Source organism: Gigantopelta aegis, chromosome 6, assembly GCF_016097555.1.
Source record: "Gigantopelta aegis isolate Gae_Host chromosome 6, Gae_host_genome, whole genome shotgun sequence".
In the NCBI taxonomy this organism is placed as follows: domain Eukaryota; kingdom Metazoa; phylum Mollusca; class Gastropoda; order Neomphalida; family Peltospiridae; genus Gigantopelta; species Gigantopelta aegis.
The window spans coordinates 95,023,218-95,044,688 of record NC_054704.1 but is presented as its reverse complement, the minus strand read 5'-3'; the positions used below and the strand labels follow the sequence as shown (position 1 = coordinate 95,044,688).

The window sequence follows — 21,471 nt, the reverse complement described above, 5'->3', positions numbered from 1 at the left end:
AATAACAAGGACCATTTCAAAACATTTCAGGAGACGACAAAATGACATCATTTTTAGAAATAATGTAATTTTGGTAAGTGATTACACAGAGCTAAGACTGGGGAAGTTACCTTGTATTATGGTGTCGTTTTCTAAAATTATATGATTCATTGGTAATGTGAACTTGTTATGACACACATGTGTCATACTGGTTATATTTCTCTGTATATTTCTAACTATATGGATAATAAAGTGATTTAAGTGATATGCAAACACAACAATGATTCATGTGAAATATTGTGCCATGTAGAATAGAATAGATGTTTAACGACACCCCAGCACAAAAAATACATCGGCTATTGGGTGTCAAACTATGGATGGTCTAGTAAGCTGGCTTTATAAACCACAGGTTTCACTGTAGTATAAGACAACTGTTGCAATTTAGTTTGTTTCATATTTTTCAGATTATCTAAGAAACAGAAGAAGAAAAGAAAACAAAAGCTTCAGATGCAGGTAAGTACGGTACTTTTAGGTGAATAATGTTTTCATCTTTTTGTAGGACAGTATGCATGTAAACATGTCTACATTATTAAAAAAAAAAAACTCACAAAAACCATTTTGTGATGAGTTATTATATTTCTCTTCCATTTTAATAATCGCCTTAAATGGGAATAATACTCACATGTACATGTACATGTGTGCATTGTTGGATCAATTTAGAAATCGTGTTTTGTAGTTACCGTAGTCTTTCTATAATTTGTATCAATTTTATTATTTATATATTTATTTATTTTTATTTTTTTCAGGAAGATAGTGATGAATGTGAAGATATCGTCAATAATTTAGCTGGTCTTGATATTGCTGAGAAAGAATTGTCGGAAAGGTTAGTTTCTGTTGGGATCACATAGAAGTCATTCAGAATTGCAATTTCTATCCATTCAACTCTAGGATGGCAGGGACAGGATCCAGCTCTATTTATTTATAAACATTGGTTCTGTTATGTAAAGTTATTGTATTAACTGTATCATCATGAATTTAAAAAAAAGGTTAAATAAAAAATAAAAAAATAAAAAAATCTGCTTTAAAAAAATAAAAAGGATCTAGCTCTGTTGGTAGAGTGCTCTTCTAGAAGCTAAGGTCGTAGGATTGAACCACCTCCATGGACCCAGTGGATTTTTCCAGTTGGACCCAATGCCCCGCGACTGGTATGTGCTGTCCTGTCTGATGAAAAAAATCCTAGGTTTTCCCTGAATGATGAAATAATTTTCATTCGCCAATCGCTTTCACAGATTTTCACATATCGCCTTCTTCATTTGTCAGTTTTGTATTGGATTTACGACATCATATACATGGTCATAATAGGTTATGCATAATTTTAAAGTTTGTTTTGTTTAACAACACCACCATTGGCTATTGGATGTCAAACATTTGGTAATTTTGACCAAGTTTAAGAGGAAACCTGCTACATTTTTATATGTACCATCCCACAGACAGGGTGCACTGGCTGGAACAAGAAATAGCCCAATGGGCCCATTGATGGGGATCAATCCTAGACTGACTGCGCATCAAGTGAATGCTTTACCACTACTGAGCTACGTCCCACTCCTAATTTTAAAGAATGTATGTAACTAAATACTTCTTATAGGCTGTTTACCATGTATGTAACTAAATACTTCTTATAGGCTGTTTACCATGTATGCAGTGTTTTTATGCGGCATGATATAATGGACACATATGAAATGAGTACTATTGATAACCATAGAAATTATTTTTTGTATGTATGCACAGCATTAAAAAGTACACTTGAAAAATGTTTCTTAGCCATATTTGCAGACACTTGTTAAAAAACTACATCACTTGATTTAAAAAAAAATTATGTTTGTTTATACCTGCAAATATTAAACTGATTTTATAATAATCTCTTTCCTTCAATATTTCAGAAGAGAAGAATCAAAGAAAAGTGCAAAAGCTAACAAAACAAAGGATAAAAATGAGGTAATTTGTTGACATGTACAAAAATACAAAATACTTCAGCCTGATATCAGGTGTGGAGTGAGAGGGGTGGGGGTGGGGGGATCTCTAGTGAGGGACCAGCCTCTAGTGAGGCACAAGTCACATTTTCATATATGGGTTGGCCACTAAAGGAAAAAGACATGTAAGATGTAATATGTCATTTCCCTCGCAAAACAGGTTAGACTGTTTGAATCTCACCCTTGGTCAAAATGTCTATCATGACTGAGTCAGATTTCTTGTTCTATTGAAGGGTGTATACTACCAAATCAAATCCCATAGACGACAATAGTAACATATGTGGTTAAAACTCCTACCTGCAATCAACATAAACACCACAGATTAAATACTACCACCCCTCATCTTTAAAGTGAATAAAAACAAATTGGGGGTGAAGCTGCTCATTTCAGAGATAATGGGTAGTGTCTATGACTACCCTAGTTCCGCACAAAATTTTAGTACTTTTTTTTACAGGTACCTCATATATGTTTCAAGGACAAGGTTACTTGACACAGTGGTACTAGGTGAAATAAAATTGCATACATTTTTTGCCCAGATGAATCTTTTTTTTTTTTTTACAACCAACACACATTTATAACCAATCACAGGACTTGCAGTGTTAACTTCTCTATCAAAAGTTGGGTGCACCTCAAACTTTGACCCAGCCATAAGTTATTTGGTTTAGTACTACCTGAAAGAAAAGGAATGTTTGTTTGACGACATTCCAGCACATTGTTAAAGCACAGTTATTAGGCATCGAACATGGTAACTGTGACAGCTCTTCTTACTGATAGTGGTTGACTGTCACATGACAAATAGTCGTATTAAAACTGGTCCAAGAAACAAAATGACAAAACGTCGTATCTACAAAGCGGGAAGCTAGAGTGTGGACATGATGCTCAGCATTGCATTATGTTCACACATTACATGGATTACATGTAAATACAACCAGTTAATTACACCTGATTGTATGTGTATTTAATCCATGTATAGATCTTGCCTCATTCCTTCAACCTGTGTTCAATTCTAGATCAAAATGTCGTAACTGACATTTTCAACGACATTTCAAGTGTAAAATGCCGTAAGTACATTTGTAGACATATATGGTACACCCACTATTAAGTAGTTATCACTATTAACTGTTAATATGTTCGCATAACGACTATAACAAAATAACGAATTTTCGCTCTCCTGTAAAATTTTGAAAAGTGTAGTTACAAGGTTTTGTCATTTCTCCGACAATATACAACTTTGATGCAACAGAATTTTTCAAAAATGTTTACAATTGGCTCTACTAAAGGGGATTGATCTTCAGGCTACACTCCTTGTTTTTGCTTTTAAAGTTTTCCCCATGTAGGCAAAAAATTTATAGTGGATGACATCCAAGATAATAGATTTTTCAATGATTCATACTACAAAATATCAGCTATCCATTTCCAAATAGTTTTTATACACTAGTCTTTGACGTGTTGTATTATGGTATGGTGTTGTCCGTCCGTCCATACATCTGTCCTTTAGTTTTTTTATCATTTAAAACCTTACACACACAGTCATCATGACCTACTTATGACAGGCATATTACTGGTACTTGTTTCTTTTTATACGCCCGTCTATGATGGGTCGTATTATGGTATGGCATCGTACGTCCATCCGTCTGTCTGTTAACCTTTTCTTGTCCGGACCATATCTTGCATACAAAACCATCAAACCTCACATGTAGGAACAACTTGGGATGGCAGTGTGTCATGTAATATTACTAGGTCACTGTGACCTACTTTTCACGGTCTACTGCACATAACAGTAAATCCTTGCATATCTTGCATACAGATGCATACAGGACCATCAGACCTCACATGTAGGAATAACTTGGGATGGCGGTGTGTCGCATACTATTACTAGGTCACTGTGACCTACTTTTCATGGTCTACTGCACATAACAGTAAATCCTTGTCCAGACAATATCTTGCATACAGATGCATACAGGACCATCAAACCTCACATGTAGGAACAACTTGGGATGGGTGTGTTGCGTACTATTACTAGATCACTATGACCTATTTTTCATGGTCTACTGCACATAACAGTAAATCCTTGTCCGGACCATATCTTGAATACAGATGCATACAGGACCATCATATCTCACATGTAGGAACAACTTGGGATGGGGGTGTGTGTTCCATTCTATTACTAGATCACTATGACCTACTTTTCATGGTCTACTGAACATAACAGTAAATCCTTGTCCGGCTAATTTTTTGGCGGTTGTATATTGTTAACATTACATACACAAATTTCCATTTCAAATAAAGAACAATAACTTAATTAATCAGACAGCACCTTCTCAATGGATACAGTATCATTGGTCCAAAATAAACTGCATCCCACTGCATAAATTTCACATAATTAGAATTGAATCATACCTGTGACATATTCAATAATATCTATGGTTTTCCATCAAACTCCTGATGGGTGTATGATGTACCTCACCAAAACAAAACTTTTCTTTGTTTTAGGAAAAAGATGCCTTTCAGAATGGTGGTGATTTACCTGAAGAATTATGTGTTACAAAAGCAGACATTGCTGTGGATACACAAAAACAGTGTGAAGATGCAGATGCTGCTGATGGGTCTATGTTATCTCAGACATTGAATTTTGAAGCAAACCTACAGGATGATGTGGTTAATCAGATGGGTGATACCGCAGAACAGGATGTGTCACAAAGTTCGGGGAAACCCAGTGCATCACAAACTGCTAGGCAGAAGAAAAATGAGGTTAGTAAAATAGAAAGTTTCCTTTGATCAATCGTTACTTCCTGTTATTTGTTGTTCTAATTTTCATTTAATGTGGAGTTACAAAAACAAAGATTTATTTTAGATATAAAAATATGGTGTAGAAGGATGATGCTTAGACTTATGCTACTGGAATTACCTATTTTATCTCATTCTTATGTTACGGCTAAACCTAGTTGGTGGGCAAAAGAAAAGGTCACTTTGGGGGGGGGGGGGATAAAATCCCCCGGCCCCTCCACTGGGTACTGCAGTAAATGTTACCAACTGGTTCATGAGCACTGTTCTTCAATGGGAAAGTCTTAATCTACATTTGTATCAACAAATCCAATTCGGGCATAGTAAAGCCACTGTAGCAAATTGCAAAAAGTCATAGTACATCACAATCTAAGCAAAAAACCATTGATGTTTTGTAATGACATCATGAAGATACTTTCACAAACATACTTAGTGAGTACAAAGTTTAAGTTTTATTTTAAAATCAGAAATAAACATATTCTATAAATAGACTTTATCTATACACAAAGCACTGCCAGTTACACAAACCATGTCACTAGCAGTTAGACCATCCACCTATTTCAGTTGTTAACATTATCAGTTGGCAATGTTTATTTTTACTAAAACCAAATAATTTGTTTAAAATACTACAATTACAAATGGGATAACCTAGCTTCCCTGACATGTAATGGGTGGTTTGACCATTAACAGGTTTCTAATAAAACTAAATCTTGGACAATGCAACCACCAAAATGTACAGTGGCAAACACAATAGGATTAAAAACTTTGCCAATTAATGCAGTTATTAATGTGACAGCAGCAGGGGCAGGACGTAGCCCAGGGGTAAAGTGCTCACTTGATGTACAGTCAGACTGGGATCAATCCTCGTTGGTGGGCCCATTAGGTTATTTCTTGTTCCAGTCAGTGCACCACGACTGGTATATCAAAGGTCATGGTATGTGCTATCCTGTCTGTGGGATGGTGCATATAAAAGATCCATTGCTACTAACGGAAAAAGTTGTGGGTTTCCTCTCTCAGCAGACACAAAATGTTTCGACTTCCAATAGTCGATTATTAACAAATCAATGTGCTCTATTGGTGGTGCTAAAGAAAACAAACTTTAAAAAAAAAAAAGGTGACATCAGCAACATTTTAACCATGTGTAGATTAAGTGATTGAAATATATTTTATTGAACATAGTGATTGAAAAATATAAAAATGGATTAGGCAAAAGTTATACAACTTACTAGGCCTTCTCCGTGTGTAGATGTTAGATTGTGGTGAAAATAATTGAAAATTACTGTGATAGAACTTTCTCTTCTTCCTATTGTTATCATCACACATGATATTTGTAGATTTTCCTGTGCCAGGTGTGCGGCCAGCAGTTTGGAACTAGGAACAAGATGTTCACTCACATTAAAGAAAAGGGTCATGCAGCCAGGCTTCCAGCAAGCAAGGTAGCTAGTAAGGTGGTGGATCAAAACGAGAAAAGTGGAAAGAAAGAAAAGAGAAAAAACAAGAGATGACAGCCATTTTTTTTTTAATCCACATTTTATTTCAATAAATGTTACATCATATTTTAGTGTTAGTCTTTAATTCACTAATCGCTCACAATTTTGCGATCTCGTAGTGCAATGCAAAAAGACTTGCAAAGATGATGCCATATTGCCCAAGAGAAATAGGCCCTGGTTTGTTTGACAAGTTAACTCCAGAAGACTTATCTCATGGTCCATTCCTTGACATGGTGAGATAGCTTGTATGTCTCAATGACTCGGAGAGCTATGCCAGCTGGAGCATATGCTCCTGGTAGGGTCACCCAAGCTAGAGACTAGACTAATATGGACCGGACTGACAGAGGACGTGAATCAAGAAAGACAACTGTCTAGAAGCAAACTCCAAAATCAAAACTGGGCTGGAGTGGCTTTGAATCCTAGTAGTAATGGGATTTTTAATCCAGATACCCACTCCAAACCCTGAGTGAGTGCTCCGCAAGGCTCAATGGGTAGGTGTAAACCACTTGCACCGACCAGTGATCCATAACTGGTTCAACAAAGGCCAGGGTTTCCTCTCAAAATCTGTGTGGTCCTTAACCACATGTCTGATGCCATATAACCGTAAATATAATGTGTTGAGTGCATCGTTAAATAAAACACTTCTTTCTTTCTTTCTTTGAATCCTAGTAAAGAAACTCTCCTAGTAGAAGGAAAACTCCAAACTCAAACCAAGTCCACTGAAGTCAGAGTACAGAAGCTATGCATCAGCATTAGCGTGGAAACCGAAAAGAAAATATCTGTATATGCACCAAGCTTTATGATGATGATCATCATCATGATCAACTCCAGGAGAGTGACAATGTATTGCATTCACTCTAGTCATGGAAAATAGTTGAAATATTATTTATTAGCATCATATACTGTTAAGAACTTTCAAAGGTAGTTTATTCTTCCATATGCATCAAAGGTTGTGGTATGTCCTGTATTGTTTATGGGAAGGTACATACCACTGCTATTCATTAGTAGTTTACATGATGTCTATAGGTTTCATGTCTGTCACTTTCTTACTTGACCAAGTTTTGAAAAAACATATTACTAACATCAAATAGCCATCGCTTAAAATGCACCCATGGCTTTAATGAGAGTGGTTCAGATGGGTTAATAGATTTTATCAGCAGAGTATAGTGAGATGTGCTGTTAAGTGGGGAATGACGTGAAATCTAGTTTGGTGGCTAAATTCAACTGATACTGGCCATGTAATAAAATCAAAACCACAATTAAAAGTGCTCTGTGTAAATTACATGATTATTTCCTACCAAAAGTATTTACTTATGTATATTTAAAATATAAAGATTATACTTTACGATATGCCCAATATATTACAAGCAAATAATATAATTTATTAGCAGACAAACAAAAACATTAATCTGTATTTGTTGGTCACAAAATTATGTAAAAATAGCAAAATATATACAGTCTAATCCACTTTATTGCATATCGGTTTATAGCATAAATTGGTTATTTGCATATTATTCAGCTGCATAGAACCATTTAGCATTAAATCAATATAAATTATGTTGCATATTTGAAAAGCTTTATAAAGACAAACATTGGTTAATTGCATATGAAAACAAAAAAAATATAGAAAATTTCATCATAAAATTTTCCACAAACCTTTAATATGGACCGAAACACTATTGTCCGAACCAAATTGTTAACTATGAAAAATTACTCTCCTGCCTTTAATTGCCGTTAGATTTCCTCCAAAGTTTGTCCAGACACAAATCTTGAAAAAACCATTACAATGACACAGATTCCACATACCAGATGATAACCATGTCACCTATATCAACTTCGCTGAGAGCGCATAGGGAAAAAAGCATGTAATTTTGTATCGGCTGCCATTTTGACTTTTTATGGAATATTCTTCAAGAGGGGTGAAAGGACAGGACTTAATCTAACAACGTCATAACATGTTATGATATAAAAGCAAACATGATGACGTCATATTTTTATTTTTTTTTATTATTATTATTATTATTATTTTAATGATACCACTAGAGATCATCGATTTCATATTAATTGTGTCACATACTTTGGAGGCTTTCACCCCTCTTGAAGAGTATTCCATAAACAAGCAACATGGCAGACGGCAGAAAACTGCATGTATTTTTCCCTATGCAATCTCAGCAAAGACAATATTGGCGACATCGTTGCAGTCTCGTGTGTGGAATCTTGTTGTGGTTTTTTTGCGATTTGTGTCTGGACAAACTTTGGACGAAATCTAACGGCAATTAAAGGTAGGAGAGTAATTTTTAGTAGTTGTTAACAATTTGGTTCGGACAATAGGAAAAGGGGCAGTGGGATTAAAAAAACAAACAAATTATTATAATAATTTAAAAATAAAAATAATATGATAATTATATTTAAATGACGAACATTTACAATTAAATATACTGATGTAGTAAGTGTAGTAAAAATGTTAATTGAAAACCAAAGTATTGTGGTGAGGCCTATACATGTAGACTTAATACAGAATAAAACGGATAAATACCGACATACACATATACAAAATTATTCATTGGAAAACAATCTTTAACAATACATGTACATCTTTTCATATAGTTTCAAACTAAGACTAAAAATATTTTGGTTTGAATATTTAACTTAGAATAGGAGTCATTCTAACATGAAACATCTTTAACAATATTATATGACAATCCCACCAAAAACTTTTGCAAGTAAAACAATGACCTATATACACATATTTTTGATTATATTCAGTATTTATATTACATGATGATGTATATACAATGAATATTTTAAAGGTATGCATGAACAACAAACGTTTGCCATAAAGCATTTTATACAGATATTCTCCACAAAATGGGTGCAAATATATTATTCCTTTGTTGCATGAGATATTTATTAATATTTGTACATCAGCTAATGGTCATTGGAAGAGCCATATTCTAGATGTCATGATTTTCATTCCATGAAAACTAATGCTATATGGATTTCTCAGTTTACAAAACAAAGTTGAAATTTGGAGTCATGAAGTAACTGTATTGCCCCATTTCTGCCCCTGATGCAGGGCCCACAGAGTGTATTTTAAGGTGGGGAGGGGAGCACTGACAGTCCAATGGCTCGGGGCCCGAGTCTGTTGTGGTTCCATGGCCCCTGCGATTGGTTAGTAAACTAGAGGTTCTTTTTCAGTGTTTTTGGTTTGCTTACTATTCACAACAATGTCTTTGTCCTGGATCGATTCATATGGGTCTCTGCCGCGATATAAACAGTAATGCTGAGTGATGAAAAGAATATCGAACAAAACCGAGAAAAAGGCCTAAACCAAACTTGGTGGGATCACCAAATATCGAGTTCCAGTCATCTACAAAAGAAAAGAAACTTGAATATAGAAAATATTATAACAATTATGATGTGTTTGGCACCTAAATGATAATGATTAAATTAACATTTCTCTTCTTATTTAATCATTACAAAAACAGAAATGTAATATGAATACACATCCCATTACATTTGTTTTTGAAACTGTAAACCTTATTCACTGCGGTTAACCTACCAGCATCAGGCAGATATATCAGTAGTTGGGTAGTGTGTTTGTGTGTCACAAAATGTCTTTCTTTTGATGTCCTATAATCTTAAGAACAAGATAGAAATGTTTGGGACAGCAATTTCCATCTATTTTAAAAGGTTATTTTTGTTTAAATATATATATATATATATATATATATATATATATATTATAACACCAAAAACTACATTGTTCATATGAACCCTGCTCTGGAAATGGCTAATCTTGTTAAAAAAACTGTTTTCCCTCTACTAGCTAGAGATATCCCATGTGGATTTTTAAAAACACTTACCACTGTTGTACGACAACAAAACCATCTGCAACACACTGAGACTGCCTCCAGTGAAGTCCAGCAGAACGTTCCCAATACTCCATCCTAACGTAGATTTCCGCGTATAGTTCATGTAAGCCTACAAACAAAATTTAATTACTGTGTGATAGTAAATCAATGTGCTCTAGTGATGTCATTAAAACCCCCCAGAAAAAAAACAAAAAAAACCAACATATTTTGTGAGTACTGGAAGAAGACTGGTGTAGTATGTACTGACTATATTAGTAGTATAGTATAGTAACAGCTTATGACTATGTGATAGTAACTGACTGGATAAAGGGAGCTGGATCTAGCCCAGTGGTCAAGCCAAGTTAGTCAGCCAGCCATATCCATCCATCCAGGGGCAGGATTTAGCTCAGTCTGTTCAGTGCTCGCTCGAGTTGCTTGCATTGCAGGATGGAACCACCTTGTTGGATCCATTCAGCTGATTGTTTTTTTCTCATTCCAACCAGTGCACCACAACTGGTCAAAGGCTGTAGTATGTGGTTTCCTGTCTCGGAAAGTGTATTCAGGAAAAATGTAGCGGGTTTCCTCTGATAACTACATTCAGAATTACCAAATGTTTGACATCCAATAGCCAATGATTAATTAATCAATGTGCTCTAGTGAAGTTGTTAAACAAAAAACTTCCATCCATCCATCCATCCATCACTAGACGTTTTTGCTTCTATTTAAACGTACCTGAGGAACATACTTGATGAGCGTGACTCCGAGCTTGATGTAAGAGAAGTAATAGAGGTAGGTGAGCCACGTTATCTTGTGACCCACAGCTACAAACAGCGAGATTACAGCAAACAGCCATGTCAACACGAGGATAACCTGACTGACTCGCGACACCTTCTGACCACCTCGCTGTAAACAACAATCAATATGTATATATATATATATATTAATATTTTCATGTAGATGGAATGAAAAGGAATATTTCTTCAATGACACTTCAGCACATTTCAAAATTATGGCTAAGTTTGTGTTTAATATATTAATATATGGTTATTTTGAGGGGGGGGGGAGAGAGAGAGAGAGAGAGAGAGAGAGAGAGAGAGAGAGAGAGAGAGAGAGAGAGAGAGAGAGAGTGAGAGTGAGTGAGAGAGAGAGAGAGAGAGACCGACCGACCAACTCCTGCCATGTAGGCTACTCCTGACAAAAAGACAGTTAGAAATCTTTAAGATGCAAATTTCCATAGACAGGACAGTATATTTGCTGTACCAGTAATTAGGTACTGGATTAAACTGAAACAAGAAGATGCTCATGAGCCTAAAGGTAGTACTAAACCAAATAACCTCCGGCTGGGTCAAAGTTCGAGGTGCACCGAACTTTTGATAGAGAAGTGAACACCACAAGTCCTGTGATTGGTTATAAATGTGAGTGTGTTGGTTGTAAAAAATAGTTTCATCTGGGTAAAAAAAATGTGCAATTTTATTTCATCTAGTACCAATGTGTCAAGTAGCCTTGTGCTTGAAACATGTATGGGGTACCTGTAAAAAAAAAGTACTCGAATTTTGTGCGAAACTAGGGTAGTCATAGACGCTATCCGTTATCCTAGAAATGAGCAGCTTGACCCCCATTTTTTTCTGATTCACTTTAAGTGTAAGGGATGGTAGTATTTATATTCGTGGCGTTTATGTCGGTTGATACGTTGCAGGTAGGAGTTTTAGCCACATATGTTACTATTGTCGTCTATGGGATTTGATTTGGTAGTATACACCCTATAGCACATATTCAGGGTGCTAAGTTATATTTTAGACAAATTTGTAGTTTTATGCAAAATTTAAAGTAAATTTGAAGAAAAACTTTACCAAAAACATAATTAAATTTGTTGTCACTATTGTGCCTTCTGTTCTTATTTGTACATAACAATAAGGTTGTTAAACATATACTTAGATCTCCAGATCATTTTTTTCTTTCTTAATAATCACTTAGTTAGCTCTCGTGAAAAGCATTTTGAGTTTATACTAGATTCAGAACCAATTTTTTCAGATTTGATTATCTGCCTTGGATTAAGTTGATAATTTATTTTATTGTTAAAGCTGTATTACCTAATGTTACTAGCTAAATAAAATGCTGGATTACAGATTGTAGGAATACATCTAATGTGCATATTGTATTCATCCGGATTAAAAAATAATGCAAGAAAATAGATGTTCGGGTAATTTTGTCATTTAAAAATAGTTTTTTTCAGTAATTAATCAAAAATAAATGTGTTAAAGCTGCATGATTATTCCAGATATCACAACTATTAAAATCTCCAACTACAGTAGGCTATAAATAAAATACAGTCAGGAATATTGGTGGCTGCCAATAGTTTTGATGGTTCATTATGAAAATCAGCATGGCCGATGGATTTGAAATTCCCACACCTGGTAACTTGAAGACACCCACACCCAGCATACAGGATTTCCTCCCAACACTAATGTTCAGGACATTAAGTCATTACTTCATACAGGTACAGTCATGTTTGTGTTTCTTTCCTCAGACAGTGTATTTTTTTAATACTGATATTTCTTTGATGTGCCTGTTACGGTCTTCATAATCTAGGGGTCAATCAAGTGCATGTGTTTTAATGGAATTCTTTAAAGGGGTAGAGGTACTTTGACTATCTTTGTTGTCTCTACATATATACCTGAGTACACACACCCAACTGAAAGTAAATATCTTCAGGAGTTTTATTTTAAAACATTTTGTTGTTTAATATGACATATTGCATTTGTATAAAACTATATGCAATATATATGCTTTTTGAGTTGTACATTATATTAGGTTGCACTGTAGAAACAACGGTTTCAGTGAGGTTGTCAGTTTATGTCAGAATACACCAGATCCTGGTTGTCATAAAGACACATAGCTGGACACTTTTTGAAAAATGTATGTTATCAGTATAGGTAGTACTAAACCAAATAACTTCCGGCTGGGTCAAAGTTCGAGGTGCACCGAACTTTTGATAGAGAAGTGAACACCACAAGTCCTGTGATTGGTTATAAATGTGAGTGTGTTGGTTGTAAAAAATAATAGTTTCATTTGGGTAAAAAAAATGTGCAATTTTATTTCATCTAGTACCAATAAAGACACATAGCTGGACACTTTTTGAAAAATGTATGTTATCAGTATAGGTAGTACTAAACCAAATAACTTCCGGCTGGGTCAAAGTTCGAGGTGCACCGAACTTTTGATAGAGAAGTGAACACCACAAGTCCTGTGATTGGTTATAAATGTGAGTGTGTTGGTTGTAAAAAATAATAGTTTCATTTGGGTAAAAAAAATGTGCAATTTTATTTCATCTAGTACCAATGTGTCAAGTAGCCTTGTGCTTGAAACATGTATGGGGTACCTGTAAAAAAAAGTACTCGAATTTTGTGCGAAACTAGGGTAGTCATAGACGCTACCCGTTATCTCAGAAACGAGCAGCTTGACCCCCATTTTTTTCTGATTCACTTTAAGTGTAAGGGGTGGTAGTATTTATATCCGTGGCGTTTATGTCGGTTGATACGTTGCAGGTAGGAGTTTTAGCCACATATGTTACTATTGTCGTCTATGGGATTTGATTTGGTAGTATACACCCTATAGGGTCACCTGACCCCATCCACCAGACTCATGAAGTGCAGGACACACATTTTGAGATAAAATAGATTAGTGGACCTTTGGAAAGAGTTTTTTTTGTTTAGCGACACCACTAGAGCACATTGATTATTAATCATTAGCTATTGGATGTCAAACATTTGGTAATTTTGTCATATAGTCTTAGAGAGGAAACCCAGTACATTTTTTCATTAGTAGCAAGGGATCGTTTATATGCACCATCCCACAGACAGGATAGCACATATCACAACCTTTAATATACCAGTCATGGTGCACTGGCTGGAATAAGAATTAGCCCAATGGGCCCACCGATGGGGATCGATCCCAGACCAACTGCATCATCAAGTGAGTGCCCCACACCTTAGGAAAGACTGCTAGCTGGAAATTTGATTAACCATCTTATGATTTTACACATTAGACTATTTGATTATAGCATTTCTAGAATAAGACAAGATTTTAAAAACATTGGTTTAATTTCCACCTTTTGTTCTCCCAGGCCTGGGGAGGGGGGCCTGTAATGATCGAATTAAAAAAACATTGGTTTAATTTCCACCTTTTGTTCTCCCAGGCCTTGGGGAGGGGGGCCAGTAATGATCGAATTAAAAAAACATTTTCTCCATGAGTCAAGGACACTTCCCACCAAATTTAGTTGAAATGGTCTGGTATATGTAGTTGTAAAAAAAAATAAACAGTTTAAATGCATTTCTCTATACAACTCTAGTAAACTTCACCCCTCTCCAGAGACAAATGGGGACTCAACATTAATAACATTCACAAATTGATAAACCATCAAATGACCTTTACATATAATTCTCTAGCTAATGACACTAATATATTAACTGGAACTGATACTATGCAATGCACTAAGTCATGCTTAATTAATTCCATAGTTTAACATGTTCAGCATCACAAAGTCAATCCTTTCTGATTTTTATCTGCATATTCACCAGCAGTATAAAGTTAATTCCACGAAACAGTTTTAAAAATAATTTATGTACATATTGGTGCTTCAGAAAAGATCTGATTAAAATGTTGTCTGATTTACCTCGTAAATAATGCACTGGAAAATGGTAACAGCTGTTACTAGTACTGCGTGGAGAGTGAAGATGACGTCATTCAACTGAACTGGGTTGATGCCTCGAGGATGGTCTGCTGCATATTCATTCTGCAAATCAAATATTCCACCAAATAGTACAATTATTTTGTAAGAAAAAATGAGAAACTATTAAGATACACCAAAACTTTAGAGAAAAAACAGAAAGAAGGGATTTTATTTGCAATATAAACGTTCCGGAAAACCTTTTTGGTTCACTCTTTTTTTTTTTTTAAACTAATGAATTTTTAATTTGGTTGCACATCATTTACCACACAATAATTGTTTTTAAAGTTGTAAGATAATGGAATTTTATTTCTTAATTGTACAGTCTAAGATAAGATAATTAAGAAATTCTTCAACTTCATAAACCCACTAACACTACAGTCAAAGTAAGAGAAAGACTGGGTTTTTTTTAAATGTTACTTACTTTCACTAATGGTATCCAATACATTCCTATATTAAAAAATCCATATGCCAGAAATCCTGTGATGTTGTATCCCAAGTAGTCGAAATTTAATCCAGTAACGCTGAAAATGTATTTACAAAAATTAATTTTTAATCCTGTTTTGAGCATAACTTTTCATTAATTCACTTTAGGTACTTGCATTTAATACCAACTTCTAAATGGGTCTATATTACAGTGTATACATGTGCATGTGGGTAAGTGGATGTGTGACAGTGTAAGTGCGTGTATATATGCATGTGCACCTGTGTCAGGCTGTATCCAGTCTAAAATAACTAGTAGACAGGCATTAAACAAAAGAAATGATGGCACAATATTATAGAAGCTTCTCCAACAAGACAAAAAAGGCACTTTTAAACTAAAAAGGATTCTTTTTCATATTTTGGAAAGATGGAAACTCCCCCCCCCCCCCCCCCCCAACCAGAGTCCATTCTTCCCCCACCACTATGTATGCGTAGCTAATATTAATTAAAGGACACAAGCATTCGGGGAGTACTGCTAAAGCAAATACATGTCCCCTACCGGGCCTAACAAAACAATTTATCTCCTTAGATCAAGGGCATAACTCTGTGGCTCTCAAACAGTACGGTACTTGCTAAAGCTATACACAAATGTCACCTCAATATCTTACGGCATTATGGGGAAAACATCTGAAACACTATATGTGGGACAGACAGATGGACAGACAGACAGACAGACGGATGGAGATGAAACATATAGTCCCCCCTGGTTGGACCGGTAGGGGACTAATAACTGAACCATCACTGACATCTAGAGCCAAACTATAAAAGATCAATTACCTTTTCCTCTGCCAGTTTGTGACAACCTGTGGGTAAAACGACACAGACCATGCCACAAAGTAGACCCAACCAATCACAGCATTGATGATTACAAGAATAGAATTCCTCACTATTTTTATCCGCACAAACTGGTCGGTAAGACTGAAACAAAACAGTGTCCACTATATTATTTCCATTAACACCATTATTATTGCAATTACATATATAGCATCTTCATTAAATAAAATAGTGTGGTCCATAATATATATAAATTTGTTTTTCTTGACATCCCTTGTCCCACAGTCCTGAAGCCCTCCCTAGATCCACCTCTGCTACTAGATGCATGCTGACTTACTTCTCAAATTCTGGTGAGGAGGAATTTACTCCAAGAATTAGGTGACCCGGTCCTGTCCCAGTAATGTTGACGAAGATCTCAGAATTGTCATTGGCTGGAACTGTGACATTGTGAACTGGATGGATGAGATTCGCATCCTCTGTATACTTTATGTCATTACCAATCTCATATGTGAAGATCAAAACAGCAGGTTTGGATAGCGTTCCACTGTAATGTTAAAAACATCAGAATTATTACAAATCATAATGCAAATACCTGTAGGTGAAAAGAGAATATACAATATTCAACATATCTGTCTCTCGTGGTCTTAACAAAATGTCAGTTCACTTTTCAGCATTCCCAGAATCACTGATTTAATCAGATCTGAAAAGAAATGGTAGTTTTCTCTTTCCAGGGAACATTTTGTTTTCAAAATCTTGATTGGAGATATTTCTAGTCATTTGAAAATTGATTAGCAACTACTGTTTAATGCTTTAAAATTGTGTAGTGATCTCTGAAACTTCCGTAGCAAATCGCAATGCAATACTGAACAAAATGTTCCCTGCTTTCTAGGTTTTGCTAAGAAATCTTGCTTAGAGTGCCTACACAATAAAATATTTATATTTTAAAGTTAATTATGTAAATAAATATTATGTATTTAATTATTTAATCTGAATTTACAATAAACAAGTATTCTGAGAGTTCTACTTAAGCAATACATGTCACCCAACAGGGCCCAACAAGGTTCATGGGCCAATACATGTCACCCAACAGGGCCCAACAAGATTCACGGGCCAATACATGTCACCCAACAGGGCCCAACAAGGTTCACGGGCCAATACATGTCACCCCACAGGGCCCAACAAGGTTCACGGGCCAATACATGTCACCCCACAGGGCCCAACAAGGTTCACGGGCCAATACATGTCACCCCACAGGGCCCAACAAGGTTCACGGGCCAATACATGTCACCCAACAGGGCCCAACAAGGTTCAGACGCCAATACATGTCACCCAACAGGACTTAAGTAAACATTTATAATGCTGTTTCATTTTGAGCAATCAAAAACATTGTCCTTGCTCTTGAATAAAACTAATAACGTATCTCGACAAGTAAAAATATTGATGGACAAGAAGATCTGTAGATGTACTTGTCGGTTGGACTAGTGAAACATTCTGCTTATTTCTGTCACTGTGATGTATTAATCTCTGTTTTATAAATCTTACTTGAATATGAGACCTAATTTAGATGTCTCTCCAAGTTCAATATCTTTGGATGATGATGAAAACTTAATGCTGACTGCATCCACATGTGTATCTAAAAGAAATAATGAAAGTACATAGTAATATTATAGATTATAAATGAACACACAAAATAATTTCTATTACAATGACACTGTCCTTACACATAAGCAGAACAATATAAATATTTGACAACTATTTAAAGGTACAGTCTCTAAGTTGCATTACAATAAACGACTCTCAGCTATGACGCCAAACGAGACAGACATTGTCGACTGCTCTGTTCAATTACCTCCCCACCTGGGGGGACTAATTGCTACATACGGCTCGCTGCTTGAATACCGAGTCTTGTACACCGGGTTACGGGCAACTGTGACCTTGGTGTACGGAGACAGGATCCAGAAGAAAGGAAGGTGGAGGAAGAGGAGACGTGCACCAGGGGCGGTCCAGGGGGAGCCAAAACCGGCAGCTAAACCGCCGGCAGCGGCCCCTTCTGCTTCGCCGCCCATTCAAGGCCGAAGAAGCTGAAGAACGAGTAGGCACCTTGCCCCATCGGATCTCACCTCAACGACCACGATGGGACCGAACGAGTTGAACATTGCAATATGTGACACCTCATATCAGCGACCCACTCCACTCTTCAACGTTTCTGGTTGTGTCACCGATCTTACAGGCGACACCCGTCGAGACACAGGCCCGGAAAGCTGCTGTTCCCAAACGGAAGGCGACCGCTCCCCCGAGCGGCCAACCAATAAAGCCAAGCCAACCGTCCACGCAGCCACCGAAACCAGACATGGAATTATCGGAGCAGTGGTCACTTCAGGCCGGGAAACTACATCAGCAATACGCTCAGATAGTGAAGGTCAACCTCGAGGATGTTCGGCAACTCATTACGCAACCAAAGCACGAGGCCTACCAACCATTGCCAGCAAGCCCTGCGGAAGGAGACTACGCCATTCACATGGTCACGTTGCGGGAGGGACATGGACTCTGCCTCACCATCTGCCGGAAGGGCCTATACCATCAAGGTCTGCTAATCCACGAATTGGACAACCCGACCCTCCATCGTGTCATGACCATTACCGGGAAGGATTACCGTCCAATAGCCAAGCTGTTAGCAACCTCCACATACCGGCAGTTCATCCCGCAACTGGAGGCCACGAACTTCATCGGGTCTCTGTGACGACATCCTCACCACCAACCTCCTTTGACTTCGTGAGTAGGACTTAGTTAGACTTTAAACTTTTTTTGACCGCCATTTCAAAAACTTTGTTTATTTTTTTTGGTAAACAGTCTGACACCCTTTATTTTTGGTAGTCAGTCTAAATTGCTCCAATCACTTTCAACTTTGGATGAGCAGTCAAATTTTTTGTTTGGCCTTAATTTTAACCGGACATCGTTTTATCTCAACTCTGCTAACTTTTTCCAAATTCCGCCCACCTCAAACTTACCCTCCCCCTCCTGCCCCGGAATTGGTCACTGGTGAAGTCAGAGGCTAAGTCCGGGGTAGGCGTGCCTGAAGCTAAGTTGGATATGGGCACATAAATACAGTTCCCATTCCCATTCTTAAAGTTGTACTTATAATGGCACCTTCCCACCAAAATTATTTATTAACATTAGCTTTGAAATAGAAACCTTAACCTTAAACTATATGCACATAAAATATTACTACGAAAAAATATAATTTCAGGGAACATTTTGTTTTCAAACTCTTAATTAGCGATATTTCTAGTCAATTGTAAAATTGATTAGCGATCTCTGAAAATTGCATTGCGATACTGAATAAAATGTTCCCTGCATTTACTAGTAAAAAAATAATAATAGTAATTGGAGAATCTTTTGATGACCGATTCATTTGAGGTGAACACTCTGTAAGGTTATGCCAGGTGGTTGTTGCCAATAAGTTTGTTGTCTTTGTGCAACTCATCTGTCTCTGACGAGAGACCGGCCTCAGTGGCAGGCCATCGGTCTACAGGCTGGTAGGTACTGGGTTCGGATCCCAGTCGAGGCATGGGATTTTAAATCCAGATACCGACTCCAAACCCTGAGTGAGTGCTCCGCAAGGCTCAATGGGTAGGTGTAAACCACATGCACCAACCAGTGATCCATAATGGTTCAACAAAGGCCATGGTTTGTGCTATCCTGCCTGTGGGAAGAGCAAATAAAAGATCCCTTGCTGCTAATCGGAAGAGTAGCCCATGTAGTGGTGACAGCGCCTTTCCTCTCAAAATCTGTGTGGTCCTTAACCATATAACCGTAAATAAAATGTGTTGAGTGCGTCGTTAAATAAAACATTTCTTTCTTTCTTTCTGTCTCTGACAGCCCTATCTTGCTATTTACAGTCAACTTGACAGATTGTGTAAATTCACAGATTTCATAAAAAATTGTTGCGATGTGACAAGTTATAAACCATAGATTTTTGAAGCTATCAATGGAGTACGAAACTGTAAAACCATCATAAGCTATGATGTCACTATGGTATGTTTTGTAGTGACATCACAAGTCTACGATGTACTTACGATTTTAAAATGCTAAGATTGCTTCAAAAACATGGGTCATGCACTCTAGTCATAATGGATGTGCCTATAAACACTGTGTGCAACCCAGTTTATCAAGATTAACCTTGAATGCAAGCACTTTCATTTGAGGTTAATTTTGATGAACTATACATGTGCAACCATAATACAATGTTGATTTTACACAAGTTATTTAAATTTTGCAAATCTGATTTGTGGAATCGATTAATTAATTTGTAAAATGTATTTATAACAAATAAATGTAAAAATAGTGAAGTATGACAGTGTCACTTGTAACTGATTCTGCACATTTAATACAGACACTAGACAGGCTAGTCATCATCAGTTTTACTTAGTAACTTACCAAGTACAAATCCTAATAATAATATTTGGCAAATGCCTTGAATAAATAAATGTTTTACAACAAATAACGCCATTCTGGTTTACAGAACTAAGCAAAACAATGTGACTTAAATCACAATTCATCTGACAAAAATCGTAAGTCATCTGACACAAAAACAACACCGTCAGTGTGTCACATGCAATCGCATACAGTCACATGACTTACTGTTATTCGGAAACCTTCGGGAGTATTAGTTGCATTCGCAGATTCTCGGATTTGTATTTCATATCAATGAAATAATATACAGTATTGTGTTTATGCGTATACATATATAAAATAATACAAATGCTTCAGTTTTCTTTAGTGCCATCTACTGCAGCTGACTATAATAATATGTTTTGGTAACTTTCAGCAATCCGTAATTACAATTTTTGTGATTACGGAAATAGCCGAAAGAGATGGTATCAGGTCGTTTCGTAACCATACCGTTTCGTACCATACCGGTTCGTACCCAAAAGCATATCAGTTCGTACCCAAAGGCATACCAGTTCGTAACCAGAGGAACATCGGCATACGAGTTCGTACCCACATTTGTACATGTTATTTAATGAAAAACAAAACAACAAAAAATCCAAGCCAACTGCATTTTAATAATTAGCGATGAGAAATTGTCACGAAGAATCATGTCAAGCGAAGTCAGCTTATTTTTTGATATATTTCAAACACATAACATTTTTCTTTTTACATGACAAAAAACATTTTATGTACAAACATAATAATATTTACAAACATAGTAATATATAGAGATATTGAAACCCAGTACATTCATACAATTGTATTTATGGTAAAGGTAAATGTGAAATTAATAAAAACTTATATTGGTATATTTCTCAAAACTTTCAAAATGTGACTTATTCCCTATTTAGCACCGAGTC

General features: G+C 36.3%; 2 protein-coding genes across 2 annotated transcripts in view; one reads left to right on the top strand and one right to left on the bottom strand.

Moving 5' to 3' along the window:
- Positions 1-6,349, top strand: part of LOC121375398 (dnaJ homolog subfamily C member 21-like) — a 28,195-nt gene extending 21,846 nt beyond the window's left edge. The window contains exons 11-15 of the mRNA XM_041502828.1: positions 444-492; positions 786-862; positions 1,920-1,974; positions 4,503-4,760; positions 6,128-6,349. Coding sequence (XP_041358762.1) covers positions 444-492; positions 786-862; positions 1,920-1,974; positions 4,503-4,760; positions 6,128-6,298 — 610 coding nt within the window. The 3' untranslated portion in view covers positions 6,299-6,349. The remainder of the gene's footprint in view (positions 1-443; positions 493-785; positions 863-1,919; positions 1,975-4,502; positions 4,761-6,127) is intronic.
- Positions 6,350-8,596: 2,247 nt separating this feature from the next.
- On the bottom strand, positions 8,597-20,724 carry LOC121375320 (cystinosin-like). Its single transcript, XM_041502716.1, is given in 10 exon segments — positions 8,597-9,602; positions 9,604-9,653; positions 10,150-10,267; positions 10,870-11,040; positions 14,810-14,929; positions 15,288-15,387; positions 16,124-16,264; positions 16,458-16,664; positions 17,663-17,753; positions 20,558-20,724. Coding segments are annotated over 10 exon segments (1,218 nt in total). The 5' UTR covers positions 20,631-20,724; the 3' UTR covers positions 8,597-9,455.
- Between the last annotated feature and the right edge of the window lie 747 nt (positions 20,725-21,471).